The following is a 22,386-nucleotide window of genomic DNA, read 5'->3' on the forward strand; positions in this document are numbered from 1 at the left end:
TTGAACGGAGATAGCTAATGTCAGTAGTCTACAAACAATTTAAAATGTTAACTTATTTGTAGTTCTTTTCCGGCTGATTTCTTTTATCATGTACATTTTTTTAACTACTACAGTTTCACAAAAAAATCGACCTCCAAGGCAAATGAAAACAGGAGGAGTCCATATGAAGGACAAATCAAGACCCTGACTTCTACCTTGCCTTATTGGCCAGCAAATGCATCGAATATATTTGATAAACTAAATACCTCAAAAATGATAATGACTAAATTATGTTTAGTATGCCAAGTTGGTAAGAAGAGAGGGTTTCTTAAAGTTAACCGATGACGGACGACGATGACATCCCTGTGATAAAAAAAAACAGATGTACTTACGACAAAAATACAATTCAGGCAATACCTTAAAACATACACTTTCTTTTTATTACACAAACCATAGTTCAATAAATACTTATAAATAATTTTATTTTATTATTTGAATGAAAAAACTATAGCCATTTACCAGAAAAATTGGATAAGTTTGAAGAGATAAAATACTTTATTTTAATAAAGGAATAAATAAATGTATCATATTTCATTAATGAAGCGTGTGCAGTGATAGATGTGTGACGTATCGAATGACGATGATAGTGCTGACAATGACCCGGATGAAACATGGACACCACCATCTGGTAAGTTTTTAATTCATAGTATGTACACTGGTTGTAGGATTAGTGATGATCATCGTTTTAAATCTAAAAAAAAATCAATCAGTAGCCTCACGTTTGAAATAGACCTTTTTAATAGATTCAACTCGTGTTGATTTTGAATTTTGAAATATAAAAAAAAAAATGTTTTCAACTCAATCAGACAAATATGAACTTAGAGATGGAGTTCGCTATTTTTGCAAGACCTTGTTTTGTTTATATAGCTCTACGACTGTTTAAGTAGCAACATTCCAGCAGCACCTGCATACGGGGTATATATCTCTCAATTGATACGATATTCCCGTGCTTGCATTTCCTATCAAGATTTTCTTGATAGAGGGTTACTGCTCACAAGGAAGCTATTAAATCAAGAGTTCCAAATGGTGAAGTTGAAATCATCCCTTCGTAAATTTTACGGACGCCATCACGAGTTGGTTGACCGTTATGGAATAACCGTTTCACAAATAATATCGGATATGTTCCTTACGTCGTAACTACAATCCCCTTCCCTTTCTTGAATTTGACCTACCGAATTAGACTATTTACCGGATTTGTAATCACATAAGCAACACGACGGGTGCCGCATGTGGAGCAGGATCTGCTTACCCTTCCGGAGCACCTGAGATCACCCCTAGTTTTTGGTGGGGTTCGTGTTGTTTATTCTTTAGTTTTCTATGTTGTGTCATGTGTACTATTGTTTTTCTGTTTATCTTTTTCATTTTTAGCCATGGCGTTGTCAGTTTGTTTTAGATTTATGAGTTTGACTGTCCCTTTGGTATCTTTCGTCCCCCTTTTCTGACTTTTTTCTCCACCATTGGCTTTCAAATATTCAGCTTTGTGAGCGTTCACGGTGAATGCAGTTTCAGAAAAGCGCTTCCAACGCTTGAAATTTATAAGGTGTAATTTGTATTTGTTTTCATGCATCCAATTTAAATCTATATAAAAAGTTAGGCTTTAGATATTTAGAATTTACTTGAAGTGTTTAATTTTGTTTTCAGTACTAAAATGTATAATCCAGTAATGTTTAGATGATGTTGGTCTCCTTCAGAACTTATATCGACAAAATGATCGAGTAGAGGTTGTCTTATTTAGACAAGAATGTTCAATACATCTTATATTTCCACCCCTAAAAAATAAACTGAGCAAATAAATTGCATATCATCTAATCAGGTAAATGTTCAATACATCTTATATTTCCACCCCTAAAAAATAAACTGAGCACATAAATTGCATATCATCTAATCAGGTAAATGAAACTATTGTTTTGAGAATTGATAATCATTTCGTCATGAACAATAAAATAACACTTCGCACAGCAAGTTATGGATTAATGTATGGAATAATCTTATGTTTACCCTTATATGTTGTATGATTTTTTTTTTCTAAACTGAATTTATGTTTATCATGTTCTGACATCTGTCATTTCACACTCTGCTATCTAAAGTTGTAGTATAAAGTGATAGTGAAGTCCGCCCGTCTGTTCGTTGATTCATCCGTTCGAAGTTTCTCTTTCTATCCCACGCTCGTTTTCACACCTGTTTCTGAACCGCTGTACAGAATATCACAGAACGTTCCCAGAATATTACTCACAAATGATACTTTATCTCACCTCGTAGCATTTCTTCTAATTGATATTTCCGGTGTACATGGACCCCTTCATATGTGCACACGGCAGTATGGTTCCCTTGTATATCCACTTCTCTTACGAAACATCTTACTAATATGAGGCAGGAATTACCTGTGAAAGGGGACGAAGTCAGTACGATTTTTTTTTAAATTCAGACTAACCACAAAATCTATCCAAAAAGAAAGGGAAATATCGTAACGTTTCCGATTTTTGGTTCTGTTGTTAGGGATTTTAGTTGTGTCGTTATTTAAGTTACATATTCAATGTTAACAAAGAAACACTATCATCAAGAAACGTTTATTTAAAATGAAATTTATATTGTGTTCCTTGAGCTCCTATATTTTAATAGACTACTCAAAGTCTCATGTCAACGAGACCGGAAGAAGGAAGTATATTTTTGCGCAAATGCTTCAAAACAAAAAGTATAAAAAAGTTAAAGATTTTGAGTTTATTAGTAGAATGAAACTTTCTGGAAATTTTACCTTTTTTTTTTTTAATTTTTTTTTAACCGTTATATGGGACTTCGTGTCCTTATTAACATTAAAATTTTCCCAGAATCTTAATTATAAAATGGCATTTTAATAAGAATATGTTTTAGAGTTTTTTGTCCTTGATATCGAATGTGTTCCTTATGTCGTAACTAGAATCCCGTTCCCTTTACACGAATGTGACCTACCGAATAAGACTATTTAATGGTTTTTTAATATAATAAGTAACACGATGGTGCCACATGTGGATCAGGATCTGCTTACCCTTCTGGAGCACCTGATGTAATCCCTTTGTGATGGGTTTGGGTTGCATTTGTACCTCTATTTGTGATAGTTTTACCGATTGTGTTTGTTTTTTTGACACATCGTTGTCAATATAATTGAATTTGATGCGTCTGTCATAAAAACTGAGAGGTTTAGATAGATTTGCCTGTACCAAGTCAGGAATATGAAAGTTGTTATCCTTTCGTTTGATGTGTTTGAGCTTTTGATTTTTGGCATTTGGGGATTTTCCGTTTTGAATTTTCCTTGAAGTTCAGTATTTTTGTGACTTTACGTTTTTCAGATACTTTGGACTTTGCCAACTGTTTTTGGAATACCGATTTTGTATCATAATTTCCTCCTGCTAACCATATTATGTCATAGTTTATCTCCTTTTAAAGGGGTGTACCAATTTTGTATCAGAAACATTGTTGAGGTCAGTTGACAGTGTCACTAGTCTTTCAATACTGAGGTTGTTAACTAAATCACTAGACGTGGCGGTGCGTTCGACTCAACTATTACCTGCCTAAGATTGCTAGTTTTCCTTCTAAAGGTCGGTGTTTCTTTTTAGGGAACCCAAAATCATATGCCAATACATACTAGTATCGTCAATAGCCATAAAGCTGACGTTTAACATTAACAATCAATTATTAATCACACAAAGATTAATCAAAATTTTTTTTAGTTGTTAACATCCAATTAAGTCGCCTAAAACGATATATAATGGGAAAAGCATTTAGAACTTGAAAAGTTTTGTGTACAATTCATCTATATTTTTCAGCCATATCCGAAAACGAAATAAAACAATTAGAAGCTACCAACAACGATTTAGTTAATAAACTACAGAATCTTGAAGCAAAGTACGCAGATGAGAGACAGGCTAAATATGACGCAGAAAGACGGGCAGACATTGCTGAGAAGAAACTTGAGGTTTTACAAGATAGACTTAAAAGGTGTGTTTTTCTTTTTTGCAACATATAGCTCTTAGAAATGTTCATTTCAACACTTGACAAATTAATGAGAAATCAACAAAGCAAAGTATCATTTTGTTACCTAGCGGGAAAAGTTATCTTTTGGAAAAAATCTTAAACATAGACCATTTATTGTCTGTATACATTAAAGTCCAACAGTTAGTTTATGAATTTCGATTACTTTGTTGAGGAATTGAAAATAAAGTCTGATTTGTTAATAGGAAACTTTAAAGCATTGAAGGTCATTTCAAGAACTACTAGTAAACTTAAGTATAGTGTAGAAGAGAAGTTACAGATTTCAATCATTAAATATGTCAATAGAAAGAGGAAATTTTCCCACTGATCTGTATGCATGCTCCCAATGATATTTTTAAGACAATTGTAACGATTAAACAATTTATATTGTGAACGAGTCATTAATATGTGTAGATCGGGCGAGGTAGAAGAGGTAGATAACTTTTTATTGAAGTGTTTAAAATATTCTACAGAAGAATATTTCAAACTACTATATGAGACATACTTCCTACAAGTTATGGTGACGATTTGTTGAATATAACTTGTTGCGTTTTAAAAAAACAATTTCCTTAACAAGCTTGAAGGAAAAAGCTCTTATATACGTAAATGTCTGTCAGTTGTTATACATTCCTTTGATGTGTTGAGCTTTTGAATTTGCCAATTTATTAAGAACTTTCCTTTTTGAATTTTCCTCAAAGTTCAGTATTTTTGTTATGTTACTTCTTAATAGAGACCATTTTGGTATGAATCAAAACACCCTTTTGTCTTTTATTCTTTATCTTTTATCTTTATTTTGATGTTATGCACGATACTTTTTTTCTTTATATTTTTGCGACATCATACGAAAAATTAAACTATTACAATAAGTATAGTTTCCAAGATTGCCTTGTCGTTGTATGTAAAATGTGCACTGTCAAGTGGTTGACAACATCTCTGATCGAAATCTTTGTCCTAACAGGGAAACTGAAGATAACGAAAAACTTTCAGACAGGTTAAGACAACACTCAGAAGATTCAAATGAGAGAATAAAAACGTTACAAACAAAACTTGAGGAAACAGAAAGTAATCACCAGCAGCTGATAGACAAACATCAGTTGTAAGTATATGCAAAATGGAAAAGATCCGGTAGTGGGTTTACACATAATCAAAAACAGTACGTTGGCCTATTGTTTCTTAAATTGACAGTATCTATTGTATCTTGTGGGTAGTTGTCTCATTGCAATCATCAAACAAAACCTTATCAAAAAAAATATCAAACCTAAAATAAATATTCACTTCATGTTTGTCTCGATTCTCTAAGAACATATAAAGTAAAGGTTTTAGTTGTTACTATATCATCTTAATAAAATCAACTGTACCAATTTTGTTGCACCAGATGCGCATTTCGACAAAACATGTCTCTTCAGTGATGCTCGTGGCCAAAATATTTGAAATCCAAAGCTTATATAAAAGATGAAGAGCTATAATCCGAACGGTCCAAAAAGTATAGTCAAATTTGTGAAAGGAATCAGAGCTTTGCATGAAGAAGATACATTCCTTAATTTATAATAATTTCTAATATTTTCTAACAGCAAATTTTAATAACACAAAAAATCCGTATTTTCATGCCAGTACCGATGTACTGGCTACTGGGCTGGTGATACCCTCGGGGACTAATAGTCCACCAGCAGAGGCATCGACCCAGTGGTAGTAATAAAATCAACGGTACCAATTTTGTTGGACCAGATGCGCATTTCGACAAAAAACATGTCTCTTCAGTGATGCTCGTGGCCAAAATATTTGAAATCCAAAGCTTATATAAAAGATGAAGAGCTATAATCCGAAAGGTCCAAAAAATATAGTCAAATTCGTGAAAGGAATCAGAGCTTTGCATGAGGGAGATACATTCCTTAATTTATAATAATTTCTAATATTTTCTAACAGCAAATTTTAATAACACAAAAAATCCGTATTTTCATGCCAGTACCGAAGTACTGGCTACTGGGCTGGTGATACCCTCGGGGACTAATAGTCCACCAGCAGAGGCATCGAACCAGTGGTAGTAATAAAATCAACGGTACCAATTTTGTTGCACCAGATGCGCATTTCGACAAAACATGTCTCTTCAGTGATGCTCGTGGCCAAAATATTTGAAATCCAAAGCTTATATAAAAGATGAAGAGCTATAATCCGAAAGGTCCAAAAAGTATAGTCAACTTCGTGAAAGGAATCAGAGCTTTGCATGAGGGAGATACATTCCTTAATTTATAATAATTTCTAATATTTTCTAACAGCAAATTTTAATAACACAAAAAATCCGTATTTTCATGCCAGTACCGAAGTACTGGCTACTGGGCTGGTGATACCCTCGGGGACTAATAGTCCACCAGCAGAGGCATCGAACCAGTGGTAGTAATAAAATCAACGGTACCAATTTTGTTGCACCAGATGCGCATTTCGACAAAACATGTCTCTTCAGTGATGCTCGTGGCCAAAATATTTGAAATCCAAAGCTTATATAAAAGATGAAGAGCTATAATCCGAAAGGTCCAAAAATTATAGTCAAATTCGTGAAAGGAATCAGAGCTTTGCATGAGGGAGATACATTCCTTAATTTATAATAATTTCTAATATTTTCTAACAGCAAATTTTCATAACACAAAAAATCCGTATTTTCATGCCAGTACCGAAGTACTGGCTACTGGGCTGGTGATACCCTCGGGGACTAATAGTCCACCAGCGGAGGCATCGACCCAGTGGTAGTAATAAAATCAACGGTACCAATTTTGTTGCACCAGATGCGCATTTCGACAAAACATGTCTCTTCAGTGATGGTCGTGGCCAAAATATTTGAAATCCAAAGCTTATATAAAAGATGAAGAGCTATAATCCGAAAGGTCCAAAAAGTATAGTCAAATTCGTGAAAGGAATCAGAGCTTTGCATGAGGGAGATACATTCCTTAATTTATAATAATTTCTAATATTTTCTAACAGCAAATTTTAATAACACAAAAAATCCGTATTTTCATGCCAGTACCGAAGTACTGGCTACTGGGCTGGTGATACCCTCGGGGACTAATAGTCCACCAGCAGAGGCATCGACCCAGTCTTGTGCGTTTTGTTAAAAATGAAAGCAGAAACTGCAAGCATGTGTATAGTTTTTGGGAATTTTAGATCTTCAATGCTCTTCAACTTTGTATTTGTTTGGCTTTTTAATATTTCGATCGGTAGTCACTGATGATTTTTATGTAGACGAATCGCGCGTCTGGCGTACTAAATTATAATCCTGGTACTTTTGATAACTATTCGGCAAACTTTAAATTTTAACCTTTCTGCATTTGTTTGATCAAGATTATTATTTAATCAGGGAAACCAAAGACAACTGTCTATTATCAAAGAAGGTTATTGAACAACAAGAGGAATATGATGCAATAATCAAGAAATTAATGTTAGAGTTAAACGAAACAAAAACAAAACTTCAGAACGTACCAGACAAATGTCAAGAGTTACAAAGGTGAGTTTGAAGACAGATTATTAGTATTTCGTTACCATTTTCTATAATATTAACTAGTACAATGAAACGTTAAAAAAAAGAACGAGATTAGGTACACATTATGTCAAGCCAAATCATTCACATCTTTCCATATGGAATTGCAACTTCCGAAGCAAGGTTGTCGGATATCAGGACTTTCCCTAAATTTTACGTTTAATTTTTAGTTCGGTGCTTGTTTGAAAATTGATGTTCTTTGGTGGAATTCATTCAGTGATCTGCTATTTTCATCTTTTCCGTTGGTTATATCGTAGGCATCTTTTTATTTCTAAATTAGTCAAATTGAATTTAAAGGTTTGAAAAGTATGTACAAATATCAAAATCAAAAACAACACTCTAAATAATGCTACAATCATTCAATTAAGTGGACAAGTTAAGATAACATTCCAAGAAAGGGATGTTTCATACCTATTCAATATAGAAAGAGAGTAATAAATTTATTTCTGAGTAAAATTTGAGTTAGTGGGTCCAAACAGATAATCGCTATTCTCCGTGTTTCTGAAAACTTACATATTTTCAAAATATAGTACACATATGTATGTATTACTTTTAAGGGAGTTATCGAAAGAATTATGCGAACAAAGGAGTGAATATGATTTTGAATTACGAAAAGCAAAAACCGAAGCAGTAGAAGCTAATAACCAAGTTAAAACAGTAACAGACTTTTACAGAAGGTACGTACATTTTCAGTTATCAATATTTTCAGTTATATTTTCAGTAATCAACATTTTCAGTTATATTTTCAGTTATCAACATTTTCAGTTATCAATATATACGTTTTGTTATTTGATTTTGTGATTATGGACTTTCCGAATTGATTTTCCTTTAAGTTCTGTATTTCTGTGATTTTAGCTTTTTACATCCTTCCTCGGTCTCACCCCACACCCCACACCCCCCAAACAAACAACAAAAAACTTCACACCCATTATCACAAACATAAAAAGTAAAATCACAAAAAATACTGAACTCCGACGAAAATGTTATGAACATATATTTAAACAGCCACTTAACACTTCAATGAACTGTAAGTACTGCACACATTGCTTGTTGGAGTAATAGCAGGATTTCAGGATGATGACAGATATTCTCGACATTTCATATCTCTTGCAATTTATAGACACCCTTCAAGATTTCGAAAAAGAGTAGGCGAATGCCGCTACCAGTCAGCACTCGGAACCGCAAAGTGGAAAGGGATTAATATAAGTTGCATAACTTGTTTCCCAATCCACTATCAATAAATATGTTTAAATCTAAATTAACTGTCAAATGGCACAATCGGTAAATTTAAGGATCAGACGATAACTGCATTCGGTTGTTGTTATTTTGTGATTCTGAGAAAGTGTTTTCTATGTTTCAAGTCTTGATGAGGCACTCAGTATTTAATTTGGAAATTTGTAATTTTATGAGCAGAAAGATACAGTTATAACTTTTGAATATACATGTACAATATTTTTTGTCATGTAGAGAGAAGGAAGAAAACAGACAACTTCAAAAAGTGATAAGCATAATGACAGAGGAATTAGAAATAGGGAAGAAAAAGGTATTAAAATTAACGGTTCATATATATGCAGGTTGCGTATAAAAGATGGAGGCTAAATTTAGAAAAAAAATCCAATACCGAATATAGACGTTAGATAACTAATAACACCAAAAACAAAATTAATTATAGCAATATCAAGAAACAAATCTTTATTCTAAGAATGATTGACTGTTGGTTGTATAACTAATATATTCTTTATATGAAAGTGCATGTTTTATGTTTGTTTCTTTGTTGTGATTATGAGGATTGTAAAATTTCTTGTTAGTTAGGGACAATCAGAATGTGACTATAGCATATCCAATGCCTTTATGCCTGTGTTTTGCAAGTACCAGTCCACAGTATAATGATAAACATATACTTCACTTCGTCCCAACTTGTGCCAATTTGTATGAACAGCCGTGTTTAAATTAAGAAATAATTCATGGAAGCCATAGATTGATTGAAATTTACACATGGCCTGGGTCGTGATATTCGAATTTTATCCTAAGCGTTGCACAGGCCATGTGTAAATTTCAAACAATCTATGGCTTCCATGAATTATTTCGATTCTAATAGGACAAATATGGTCATTAAAAAAATTAAACGATGGTAGGAATGCTGTGTGTGTGGCTGTTCTTTTTTACTTCCGGTTCGATAAAGCTCAAACATTCATAAAATATATAGCTTGCGTGGATTGTTTCGTGAATAACAGCTAGAAAAGAATTTGTTTAATTCTTTAAATTCTCAAACCCAACATTTGCCATTTATAATTTACATGTTTTTCTTGTAAGCTACCGTCAAATCTAAAATTGATATTTCGTAACTAAGGAGCCGCCATATTGACTTGCTGAAATCAGTAAATAATGCAATAGAATAGAAAATAATACAAACCCTACCTAACAAATCAATTTTGATACACTATTATACAAATTTCGATGGTACACGTATTAGAAAACGTTGAACTGTAGTGTTTTCAGTTGTATGACGTCATGTTTTAAAATGGCTTAAATGCGTCAAAAACAGTAAAAGATTTTCGCGGAATTTGTTTTTATTTTTATTTTGTTGACTTTTCCGAGCTCTTGTGTATAATTTCTTTTTATTATGCATCTGAATAAGAATAAAAGTTATTTTGTCTTTTTTTAACTGCAATTTTTAAAACAATTAAATCGGCAAATGGTTTGCAAATAGGTTCCAATACATGTGGAAGTATATTGTAACAGCCATTATTATGTATATATCTGAGTCTGCGCTAAGTATATATATATGGAGAATTTTATCACGATGTTGTTTTCAAAGCGAAAGAAGCACGTCATATTAGAATGTGAAATAATTTATTACGGCTGCCAAAGTAATATTTATGGTTTCTACTAAGGAGCAAGTAAAACATAAATGTACGTTGTTCTTTTAAAAAAAACATATAAAAATAGGTCGCCTACTACACAAAACGCATTCATTGACAAACGAAGCCCAATAGTAATATACATATGAACCTAGTTTTGTGGTGCAAGACTAACATGCTGAGCTGTATATTGAAGTGCTACTTCACAAACGAGCTATGTTGAGTGGCTTGCCGGTTGCACATTCATACCCTGTTTGAAGTCTTTGACTTGATCCAACCGGTGATTCCCCAACCACAACCCTCATCGTAGGGAATCAAGCTGCCACGATACTTCAAGGCGGCTCACAACATTTGACGTTATATCAGAGATACATAGATCAATTTACAGTAGGTGTCGTTTCTATATTTAAAGGATATGATTAACCTTTCCCGTCGATCATATATCTTTTACTTAAATATTTTTTTATTTTTCTTATAATTATAAGCACATATACCCTTCCTTCGATGGTACTAATACCTATAACTTCAATCACATAAATATTGTTGCAAGGATGTACATACGTTTAACTATTAACCCTGAACATTCAATTAGACATTATGAACTTTGAAAATACTATCAAAATAAAGCAAAAATTCTTCTAGAGAAACGTTACCTTGCTAGTCAAATGATTTACAAGTACGTAAAAAAAAGAATGGAAATGAGGAATGTGTCAAAAACACAACAACCAGACCAGAATTTAAAAAAACAACCCGAATGGTATAAACGCCTCGGAATTATTTATGTTTAGTGTGATATCGCTCCCCCCAAAAAAACTAGTCAAAACAACCTTTGATACATAAAGTAACAATGAACTACTTGCAGTTACTAGTATGCCTGGTCCAGCTCTCAGTTAAACTTATTGACCAATTATGTCTTGATCATATGAAAATCAAATCTTTATTTCTGTCATAATTTTCATCTTTGTACAGTTGAGTGAGAAAGATGTGGAAATCGACAAGTATCTCAATGATTTTCACTCAATATTCGAAGGACAAAAAAGAGAAAGTGAATATCCAACAGACGAAGATGATCTCCTTGAAGTAAGTTAGTTACTATAAATAACTTTAAGTATATCTCATTTCTGCGTGGAAATAAACTCAATACATGCTAATTTCAATATATCATAATCGTATACAAAGACACACTCTGCATTCTGGGATAAGATATAGATTCGATTTTATTAATATCACCGCTCAAGAAAACCTCCAAGCTTTCAAATTCAAAAATAAGAGTAAAGGCCTTCATAAATAAAGGCAACAGTAGTATACCGCTGTTCGAAATACATAAATCGATTTAGAGAAAAAAACAAATTCGGGTTCCAAACTAAATCTGAAGGAAACACATCAAAAAAACATCAGAAAAACATCGACACAACAGAAACACAACATTAAAATGTAACACACACGGAAACGAACTATTATATAATGATGGTAATTTTACTGACTTGGTACAGGACATTTTACATGTTTTAAGAAAAAAATGGTGGGTTGCACCTGGTTGTGTGGCATACCAAACCTCCTTGTATGGCAATTGTAAATATAACATTAAATGACAACATTACGTGACAGGACTAAAATACAAATAAATGAGAGAACATATAGGACAAAAAAACACACGAAATATACGTAGCAAATGGTACCAGTATAAATGCGAGTAATGTTCAAAACTAAAAACAGTCGACGTTCAAATGACGCTGATATAAGAAAACAAACTAGATGTACCTTTAGGTTGAAGTTTAAGAATATATGTGTACTGCTTTACAATATGATAGCGTGTCACAAATTGGTGGTTATTACCTAATAACTATTTTCAGACGACACATTTGATGAGTAGTGAAGTAAATAAAGATATATTACAGTATGTGGGTGAAAAGGTCATTTCCAACTCTGTACTCCAAAAATATCCTGATGTCAAATTAAAGAGGAAAAGTGATAGGTTGATTTTAATATGTTCCTCTCAAGAAATGGTGAATGGTGTCCAGCAATTCCTCAATGACATGATAACATTTGCTGGGGATACACTGTCCTGGTCACTGGGCCAGACTAAAATTGAATCAGATCCGGCTTCGTCTGATGATAGTAATCCAACAATGGTCACTTTTGAAATGAGTTCAGATGACTATGACAAATTCAAGTTCTTCTGTAAAGATGACATACTGCAACATGCTTCGTATGATGGTACAAACTTAAAACTGAGACTGAAATCGACAGCTGAAAGACAAAAGTATGAAGAAATTATCATAGCTCATCAGCAACAACTGTTGTGGTTAGAACACGTGACTGTACAGTATGTCGAAACCTTGCAAAAAGATGTAACTAAAGGTGTTATTGCGGAAGAATTTCCTACTATTTATTGTCAGATAGAAAAGAACTTCATTATTTTATTTGGAGACGAATTGTCAATTCTGCAACGAGCCAAACAACGTTTAGAAATGATTTTGAACATTAACCAACAATTTCGAAAAGGAAGGAAATATAATGATATGACAAATTCCGAAACCATTGACGTGTCTAATTCAAGAGAAATAGACCAACTTTCTTCTACACACTTTGCATCTCGAAGTCTCTCCATGAATGATGTCCGCTACGATGATGGAATCTCTGCAAATTGGATTTTTACAACTGTAGAAGGCATAACTGTAAAAGTTTACTTTGGAAGTATTTTGAAACTAGATGTAGATTGCATAGTTAAGTCTAAATCTGAAAACATTTCTTTTCGTTATGGAAATTCTGCACCAATGTATGAAGCTGCAGGGAGACAGTATTATGAAGACCATGAAAACTATATAAGACGTAATGATAAATTTACTGTCCGCACCTGTGTGTCATCATCAACTAATAACCATTATTACAAATACGTTATACATACAACTGAACCTAGATGGCAAGATTATAGAGAAAATGAAAAGCACAAATGTGCTTTCGATTTTCAACAAACTATTGTATGTTGCCTTGTAGAAGCGGACAAATTGCAGTTGACATCAATCGCCTTACCGTTTGTCAGCACAGGTATGTATTCTACGGCAAAATAGAATTTATGGTATAAAGAATTATGTCCTTGATTTAAGCTTTTAAAAAACCGCATCCTTAATTTATGTTCAGGGTGAAATTTCATACGATTGAAAATGTAATGCTTTTTCAATTCTGAAAACTGTTGTAGTGATATATACGAAACAACCAAGATCAACACTTGAAATAAGCCATGGTCATATATATGTAGAAAGACAATGTTTGTTATTATCGTTTTTGTTTTAAGAAGAAAATTAATAGCATGTGAACTGTTCAGTTAAGAGTTATTTCGCATTGCAAGAGATAAGCAGGTATGTAAAAGAGGGACGAAAGAAACCAGAAGGACAGTCTAACTCAAAAATCGAAAATAAACCGAAAATGCCATGGCTACAAATGAAAAAGACATACAAACAAATAATAGTACACATGACACAACATCGAAAACTTAAGAATAAGCAACGCGAACCCTACCAAAAACTAGGGGTGATCTCAGGTGCTCTGGAATTTAGATGTAAATTAGATGTGACAACGTAGCACATTGTAAACATCCATTACAATATAGTTACAGGTTGTTCTATTCATATATCATGCAATTGTTTTAATTGTTTTATTAACAAGGAAGTAGTTTAGTCGGGTGAAAGATTTTCTTTAATTCCCTCTAATTATTGTTTGTATAATATGTATACTTTCCAATAACATAAGGAAAATTTAGGCTTTGAGTTTTGCTTTAGTGAAAGTTCACCGGACAAAACCTCATGATGAAATAAACCAAGGATTCCCAATACTTAGTATGGGTAAAATTTAATCTAAATTACAGATAACACATTTTTTAGGCAAAGAACGAATGCTTCCATAATGATATTTGTATTGTTACAGGCATTTCCCCAATTCCTAAAGAGATTTGTGCTAAAGAATACTGCAAAGCAATAGAAGAGTATAGCAGAATCAGAAAGAATACGTCAAGTTTACTTGAAATACATTTTATAGATAAAAACTATGCTCTTATTAGTTTGATCAGACAAGAATTTGCACAAGCGTTCAACCAATCAGGACAGGCTTGTGTTAGTAAACTGGAACCGGGAAGACAAAATCTCAAACCATATTCCAAGAGCACAAATGTACGTGCAGCGCAATTTCCTGTCAGATCTCGAATGGATAATGGAAACGCAGAGCTCTGTTGTATTTGCTTGAAAAAGATAGTGCAACCTTTCCAACTTCAATGCGGCCATTGGTTCTGTTCCGTTTGTATTGATCGCCATTTTAAGAATGAATCAACATGTCCACAATGTGGTGGTATACAGGGGAGTCAAACAGGGATACAGCCTCCAGGAAGAATGGAAGTTAATATCAAAAGTTCCTCCCTGTGTGGTTTTCCTGGAACAGACACTATTGAAATAGTGTATATAATACCATCAGGTATACAAGGGGTAAGTAGCTGAAATGTTTAGCAATGTTATAGCGTAGTTAGTAAGGAATTGTCGTTCAGTAACTTACATGTCAAGGAGTATAAACGCTGTATTACAAAGATACCACCAAATCAGAGAGCTGACATCATAGTCTCATTACAAACGTGACAATTTCTAGCACGCCAAAGAATGAAAACAAACTCATGTCAGCCTTTTGAACAGTTTTTGGCATATCCGGTTGGACTATTAGTATGCTAGCATCTCCGCATCATACCTTGGCATTAACAATACTTACATGGAAATAATAAACATTGGTTTTCTGCAGCATACAATATATCCTCGAACGAAGCATAAGTTTATAAGCAGTCAATCAAGGTTCATATCCGTCACAAATAAGCCAACAAATATTGCTGCTTTGATTTAATTTTCAGCATTTTACGTGCTTTTTATTTGTGTTGCTTACAATTTTCCGGAAACACAAACCACTGGTTAGTTCTTGAGGGTATTGTTTAAATTCAAAAATACTAATGAATGCTGTAGAGTATGCTCTTAACAATTTTTGATGTAAAGTCATTTCTGTGGACATGCAGCTAATGATCCATTACCAAGCACATAAACAGCTGTACTAGTTTAGCTTATGACAAAGCAAGACTGACATTTACACCACTCAAGTTTGATATAGGTTTAATATCATCATTACAAATTATTTGGTTTACCGATTTGAGGAGTCAATCTGTGTCTCGACTCATGAATGACGTTTATGTTGTATTTAACCTACAGCCGTCGAATCTATATTTACCAAGAGTCACCTATTAAATATCGTTATATTTAACTGAATTTTGAAGAATGCATGCACAGCAGAAAATAATCATAATGTTAAAGTTAAAGATGTCTACTAATTTTTTTTTTCACGATTATTTTTTGCTTTTGCAGGAAGAGCATCCGAATCCGGGGAGACCCTTTGAAGGAATAACAAGACGGGCATATCTTCCAAATAACACGAAAGGCCAGTTGATTGCAAAGCTACTGCAAATAGCATTTGATAGACGATTGATATTTACTATTGGAACATCGAGAACAACGGGTAAAACTGGAGTTGTAATTTGGAATGATATTAGTCATAAGACTAATCCAGAGCCAAACGCTATGTAAGTTAAACCTTCACCTCTTTTTAGTCTACTTTTTTTTAAAATTTTCAAAACAGTACTAGTATAGAGTTTTCTTTTGTATTAATGTAAGTGGTAAACAAGGCTGAATCTTAAAGTGTAATGTTATACTTGTCGTTGTAGTTATTGTGGTTATAGAGACCCTTTAACTCAAACTCATAGAAATACAAATAGGTCTACATATATATACGTACTGGTTCACCCTAGTTTGAACAGCAGTATACTACTGTTGCCTTTATTTACTATACCAACTAGTTTAAACGAGACTAAAAATTACGACACAGAACACTGGTATTATTCTAGTATGTTTCACAATATGAATTAGATTTTGATTAAAAACGCATATTTACCAGGAGAAAAGTAATATTCACCGCGTCAAACGTCACACGGTTCTACAGGTGAAGTGATATTGAAAGTTTGGTGTACATTTGGTTTGGTAAATATTTGTCATTAAATACACTGTTTTCTCTCGGAACATTAAATAAAACAATTACTTTCGTTTTGATGTTCAACCTGGACCACAGAACAATAAAACGATTCAATTCCAAATACCAATGACACTATTTACTAATATATTCTTCCGTCTTATAAAATCTGATACATTTGGAATATGATATAAAATGACAACAAGCATGCACACTTTAATTATAAGGGGAATCTGAGTTCACCATGATATAAAATGACAACAAGCATTCACACTTTACTTATAAGGGGAATCTGAGTTCACCATGATATAAAATGACAACAAGCATGCACACTTTACTTATAAGGGGAATCTGAGTTCACCAAGGTTTGATATATTATTCGTGTTTCTCTAAAAAAAATATTATTCAACAACAATATATCACATGCTGTTAACAGAATTCTTCACTGGTACAGCTACTTCAGTATTCGTGTTTCTCAATATGTATGTATTCGATCAGTTTTGTGTTCGATCTGAGCTAAAGACTCCGTTTAGAAGGCTGTTTTTTACCTATAATTATTTATAATACATTATGACTTGAATGGAGAGTTGTCTTCTCGACACTCATACCAGATCTTTTCATTCGTATTTAGAATATTATTTTATCTTTTAAGTGTTGAAAGGATATGCTGTCGTTTCGATATTGACGTTCTTTGGTGTTTATGAATATTCATAAATAAAAATGTAAACTTCATTCAAAAACGTTTAAATTGAAGTTTATGCAACGTTTGTTGTTTAACTGTTGCTTTTTTGTTTGCATCCCTGTAGACGAGTTTTATATATATATATATATGTTTACTATAATACTACTCATATATTAACTGTTTACACGCACATAACCCTGATAATTGAAACATCTCTATTATCTAATAAGTTGTCCCTTTATTTGATTTTTAGGTTTGGTTTCCCTGATGATATGTACTTTGATAGAGTACTTGATGATTTAGGCTTTAAAGGTGTGACAGAGAAGGATATACAGCCCTAATGAGTGACGGTATTCATATACAGTGAAATAGATTTGAATATAAAATCTCAATAGATAAAATGTAATTATGAATCAAGTTTTATTTCTTCAAAGTGTAAAAACTTTAACATGTTTAATAGCATTTCTTAAATAAATTGTGTTTTATTTCTTTACTGATTATATGCATACGACATTTAGAAGTTATTGTTGAGAATATAATATATATATTATATCCAATCCAAATAATCAGCTTTTGTATTAAGATTTTTTTTATATTTAATATACAAATATATCTATCGTTATCGGTGAAAAGAGTCAATGTTAGCAGCAACACTTACCTAAGCTCTTGAAATTTTCAATAAACGTTTAATAATTTCTTTAACACTTTTTTCACATGTGTCATTGATTAACATGATTCGGTAATGTCATATTCGAGAAAAAAGAGGACAGGTTCGGGGTTTAGACAATTTTAGTGCAACAGCCAACATAGTGTTATACTCTTAATAACTATAAAAACAAACATCTATGTCAACAACAACATCAAAAAATAGTATATAGACACTCTAGACAAAGCACATAGGCAAATATGAAAGACAAGAATACTAAACAATGGTCATCGCACAGTAACACAAATGATGTATATGTAAAAACTGAGTCAAAGGATATAACCACAAGAAAGCACATGCTAAAATGTCGACTTATGAGTCTCGTTCTTCATTGTTTGTTAATTTTCAAAAATGGTTGAGATGTTATGCACTTGACAAGGGATGTACTCGTTTGGCTTTTAAACTGTTTTGATATGAACGTCACTGGTGAGTCTTGTGTAGACGAAACGCGCGCGTGGCGAATTAAATTATAATCCTGGTACCTGTGAAAACTACATTTTCTCTAATATATAGACTAGTCAGTATAATTTGTAATGAAGCTCTTTGCGACTGTCATACATCATGTAAGAGCTTAAATTAGCTAGTTATCAAACCAGGTATTATCCTCCACTTTCGATAAAAGATAATGTCTGTATCAAGTTTGGAATATGCCAGTTGTTTTCCATTTTTCTGTGTAATGTGTGTAATTTAATGAGTTTGTTAAGGGGCATACATTTTGAATTTCCCTACGAGTGTATGTGCTAATTTTATTTTTACCGTAAGACTGAGTGCTATGATTAGAAGGTTGAGTTATAGGGTTGTATCGTAGTCAGGTCTGGTAACGAATCGGATTTATTTGTATTATTACTAAACTGCAAGAACAAATATGCAACTTTTATTGTGAAGAACAATGATCGAAAGGTCTAAACAAAAGATAAACCAATGTTTCAATTTAAATATTTCACATCTTTTTTACGGAGGTCTGCTACAAACTCATCCACTGTTTTCCTATCCCAATTGTTCATAAACATAGTATACTGTTTAAATACACTATCCATAACCTCATCGCCGTACAAACGATCACCGACCTTCATTATCAAACATATTGCTATCATAGGAACTATGCTGGGGTTAACAGTCGATATGATAGACAGTTTTATTCCAGAGAGTGTCAGTAACTTTATGATGCGTCTGTTCATTTCTATTTTTGATACATTTCCGTTTTCAAATTCATCACAAATGGCCAGATATTTCACAATAACCAGTGTAAGTGAACCAGTAGTTTTTGCGATCAGATTTGCATAAGATTCATCTTCCAACATTTTATTGAATAAAGTACGCATTGTTTCTGCTGATATTCCGTAAATCATACCATCTTTCATACCAATCGATAGTCCCTTTTCAGTTTGTTGACGAATTTTTAGCAATATCATTCGGATGTCAGATTTCTTTTTACCCTCTTCACTTAGTGTTGCAATCAACGAAGAAGAGCCCTCCAGTATGGCGGAAAATGCAATACGACCTGCTAAGGCTTCTGCAAAGTTCATGGCAGAACTATCATCAAACGATTTGGAAGATGTCTTTCCGGCAACGGTCTCTGTATATGGCAAAGAAGATGAATCATCAAATGATTCGGAGGATGTCTTTCCGGCAACGGCCTCTGCATACGCCGTAGAAGACAGATCTTCAAACGATTTGGAAGATGTCTTTCCGGCAACGGCCTCTGTTAATGGCATAAAAGACGAATCATCAAGCATGACAAATGATTTAGAAGATGTCTTTCCTGCAAAATCCTCTGTATATGGCAAAGAAGATAAATCATCAAATGATTCGGAGGATGTCTTTCCGGCAACGGCCTCTGTTAATGGCATAACAGACGAATCATCAAGCATGACAAATGATTTAGAAGATGTCTTTCCTGCAAAATCCTCTGTATATGGCAAAGAAGATAAATCATCAAATGATTCGGAGGATGTCTTTCCGGCAACGGCCTCTGTTAATGGCATAAAAGACGAATCATCAAGCATGACAAATGATTTAGAAGATGTCTTTCCTGCAAAATCCTCTGTATATGGCAAAGAAGATAAATAATCAAATGATTCGGAGGATGTCTTTCCGGCAACGGCCTCTGTTAATGGCATAAAAGACGAATCATCAAGCATGACAAATGATTTAGAAGATGTCTTTCCTGCAAAATCCTCTGTATATGGCAAAGAAGATAAATCATCAAATGATTCGGAGGATGTCTTTCCGGCAACGGCCTCTGTTAATGGCATAAAAGACGAATCATCAAGCATGACAAATGATTTAGAAGATGTCTTTCCTGCAAAATCCTCTGTATATGGCAAAGAAGATAAATCATCAAATGATTCGGAGGATGTCTTTCCGGCAACGGCCTCTGTATACGCCGTAGAAGACAGATCTTCAAATGATTCGGAAGATGTCTTTCCTGCAAAGGCCTCTGTATCCGGCGTAGGAGACGAATCTTCAAATAAGTTGGATGATGTCTTTACTGTAAAGTCATCTGTATACGGCAGAGTAGATAAATCATCAAATGATTTGGAAGATGTCTTTACTGTAAAGGCCTCTGCATATGGTGCAGAAGACGAATCTCCAAATGATTCGGGAGATGTCTTCCCTGCAAAGTATTCTGTATATGGCGCATAAGACGAATCTTCAAATGACTTAGGAGATTTCTTACATGTAATATTCTCTGTCGATGGCGTAGCAGACAAATCATCGGAAGATTTTGATGATTTCTTCCTTTCCTCATTTTCATGAAACTTACGATTGCATTCATTTTTATCGGATTCAACAGGACTTTTTATGAAATAAGTATGCAAACTTTTTAAATGTTCCGGAATGTTCTGTAACGCACGAACGTCTATCTTGGAAATATTTAAATAACTTGCAGTTGGTATATATATTTTCAATCTGTCACTGGCTGTATATCTGTACTTGCTTACAGTTTCGGTTAATCTCGTAAATATTATCGGACGTTCAGATGGAAACTTGTACTTCGAAAATGATTTAAAATAACCTCTTGAGAAAACATAAATGTTTCCTCGAATATTTGTCAAGTTGATCTTCCGCTTTTTTAATCTCGGCGCAGTAAAATAACTTGCAGTGGAATATATGTTTTTGATTCTGTAACTAGCTTTACCATGAAGAGATATATTTACACAAGAAAACATGATTATCATTCACTGGTGAATCTGCAGCAAATAAATAAACAATTAATCCTTGTAAAAATTTTCTTTTTAACATAATCGCGTCTCTGTTATATGCATAATTTCATTCATCAAAATAATTGTATTTGGCAAAACTTTAAGGATTTTTTTTCTTCAATGCTCTGCAACTTCGTACTTTATTTGGCATTTAAACATGTTTTGATTCGAGCCTCACTGGTGTGTCTTTTGTCTACGAAAAACGCGTATGATGTAAATATAAAATTTCAATTCTGGTATCTGTGATGAGTTACTAATAACAGTATTTACAAAATTAAAATATCATTCATGAGGTGTTTTTTTTTTTTATTTCTTAGACCAAGAACTGTAAAAACATGAAACTAACACTTTTAAAAAGTAGGCTCTGATCGAGAAGCTTTTTCTGATGTAAAGACGAATACGTTAAAGCAAAGGATGTATATGATCAGAAACAGTTAAATAGGTCTATGACAAAATGGTTAATAAAAAAGCCAAATCCATCAAAAAATAAATTTTATGAGGGTGTTCAAACTTTAGTTTCATTATAATCTCAATTAATCAACTGGTTATATTAATTACCTGTTATAAAGCCAGTACCAAATTAATGACTGTTTAGCTAATAATATCGTCTGGGTCTGATGGTCAGTCAGTGGCGGTATCGGCCCTGTGCTGTAAAACAACAGTAGAACGTATTTGATTTTATTTTTGAATCGTTGTCTAGATCTGCACTCTACAAATCCGAAAAGATTCCTGCAAAATACATATTAAATCTTTTTATCGGTAATTTTTGCATTTTCCCTTTGATAATACTGCCAAATATTTTCGAGTATCAACGTACTGGCTGTATCACTGAAAATATTAGGCAGTACATTGGGTGACGTCATAATTACCGATAAAGAGAATTATCGCTATTTTGTGCATATTTCCTTTGATCTTTTTTTTTGTGATAATTTTCATATCATGCTACTCGCTTGAGATGGAAAATTATCCCTAGAAACTAAGTATGCACGTGGCGTTGCTAACGAAATTGACAACGTCGTCATAGGTAAAATAGCGATAAAAAGATTATCAGTGTACATCTCAACTCGATTGCCTTTCTCGCTTTCGCCGTCCCGGCTCAAGCGAGAAAATCAATCTCGTTGAGATGATCACCGATAATCTATAATAATAGGTAGTTTCGTTTTCGATACTGACTATATCATGTGGAATATCTCAACTCGCCCCTAACGGCCGCGCGGGCTCGTCTAGATATTCCACATGATATAGTCAGTATCAAAAACGAAACTACCTATTATTCTTTGTATATGCTGTGCTGACAGTGCATAACTAATTATATA

The 22,386-nt window shown here is 33.4% G+C and overlaps 2 protein-coding genes across 2 annotated transcripts; both read left to right on the plus strand.

The window, feature by feature from the left end:
* The first annotated feature begins 542 nt into the window (after positions 1-542).
* Positions 543-5,144, plus strand: LOC134693477 (uncharacterized). Its single transcript, XM_063554310.1, has 3 exons — positions 543-667; positions 3,840-4,011; positions 5,003-5,144. Exons 1-3 carry the CDS (start codon positions 598-600, stop codon positions 5,142-5,144), a joined length of 384 nt encoding a protein of 127 aa, XP_063410380.1. The 5' UTR covers positions 543-597.
* A 2,307-nt stretch (positions 5,145-7,451) lies between these two features.
* Positions 7,452-17,649, plus strand: LOC134693082 (uncharacterized). Its single transcript, XM_063553787.1, has 8 exons — positions 7,452-7,537; positions 8,128-8,247; positions 9,038-9,113; positions 11,401-11,511; positions 12,285-13,479; positions 14,356-14,906; positions 15,819-16,033; positions 17,412-17,649. The coding sequence occupies exons 1-8, from the start codon at positions 7,470-7,472 to the stop codon at positions 17,497-17,499; spliced, it is 2,424 nt and encodes an 807-aa protein (XP_063409857.1). The 5' UTR covers positions 7,452-7,469; the 3' UTR covers positions 17,500-17,649.
* The last annotated feature ends 4,737 nt before the right edge of the window (positions 17,650-22,386 follow it).

This window comes from Mytilus trossulus, chromosome 12, assembly GCF_036588685.1.
Source record: "Mytilus trossulus isolate FHL-02 chromosome 12, PNRI_Mtr1.1.1.hap1, whole genome shotgun sequence".
In the NCBI taxonomy this organism is placed as follows: Eukaryota; Metazoa; Mollusca; class Bivalvia; order Mytilida; family Mytilidae; genus Mytilus; species Mytilus trossulus.

Bases quoted from the DNA above. Each gene is read 5' to 3' on its own strand.
- LOC134693082 (XM_063553787.1), top strand. From the start codon at position 7,470: ATGTTAGAGTTAAACGAAACAAAAACAAAACTTCAGAACGTACCAGAC. The intron at 9,114-11,400 runs GTATTAAAATTA...ATCTTTGTACAG, and splicing joins TAGAAATAGGGAAGAAAAAG to TTGAGTGAGAAAGATGTGGA. The intron at 13,480-14,355 runs GTATGTATTCTA...GTATTGTTACAG, and splicing joins CTTACCGTTTGTCAGCACAG to GCATTTCCCCAATTCCTAAA.
- LOC134693477 (XM_063554310.1), top strand. From the start codon at position 598: ATGTGTGACGTATCGAATGACGATGATAGTGCTGACAATGACCCGGAT. The intron at 668-3,839 runs GTAAGTTTTTAA...TATATTTTTCAG, and splicing joins AACATGGACACCACCATCTG to CCATATCCGAAAACGAAATA. The intron at 4,012-5,002 runs GTGTGTTTTTCT...TTGTCCTAACAG, and splicing joins TTACAAGATAGACTTAAAAG to GGAAACTGAAGATAACGAAA.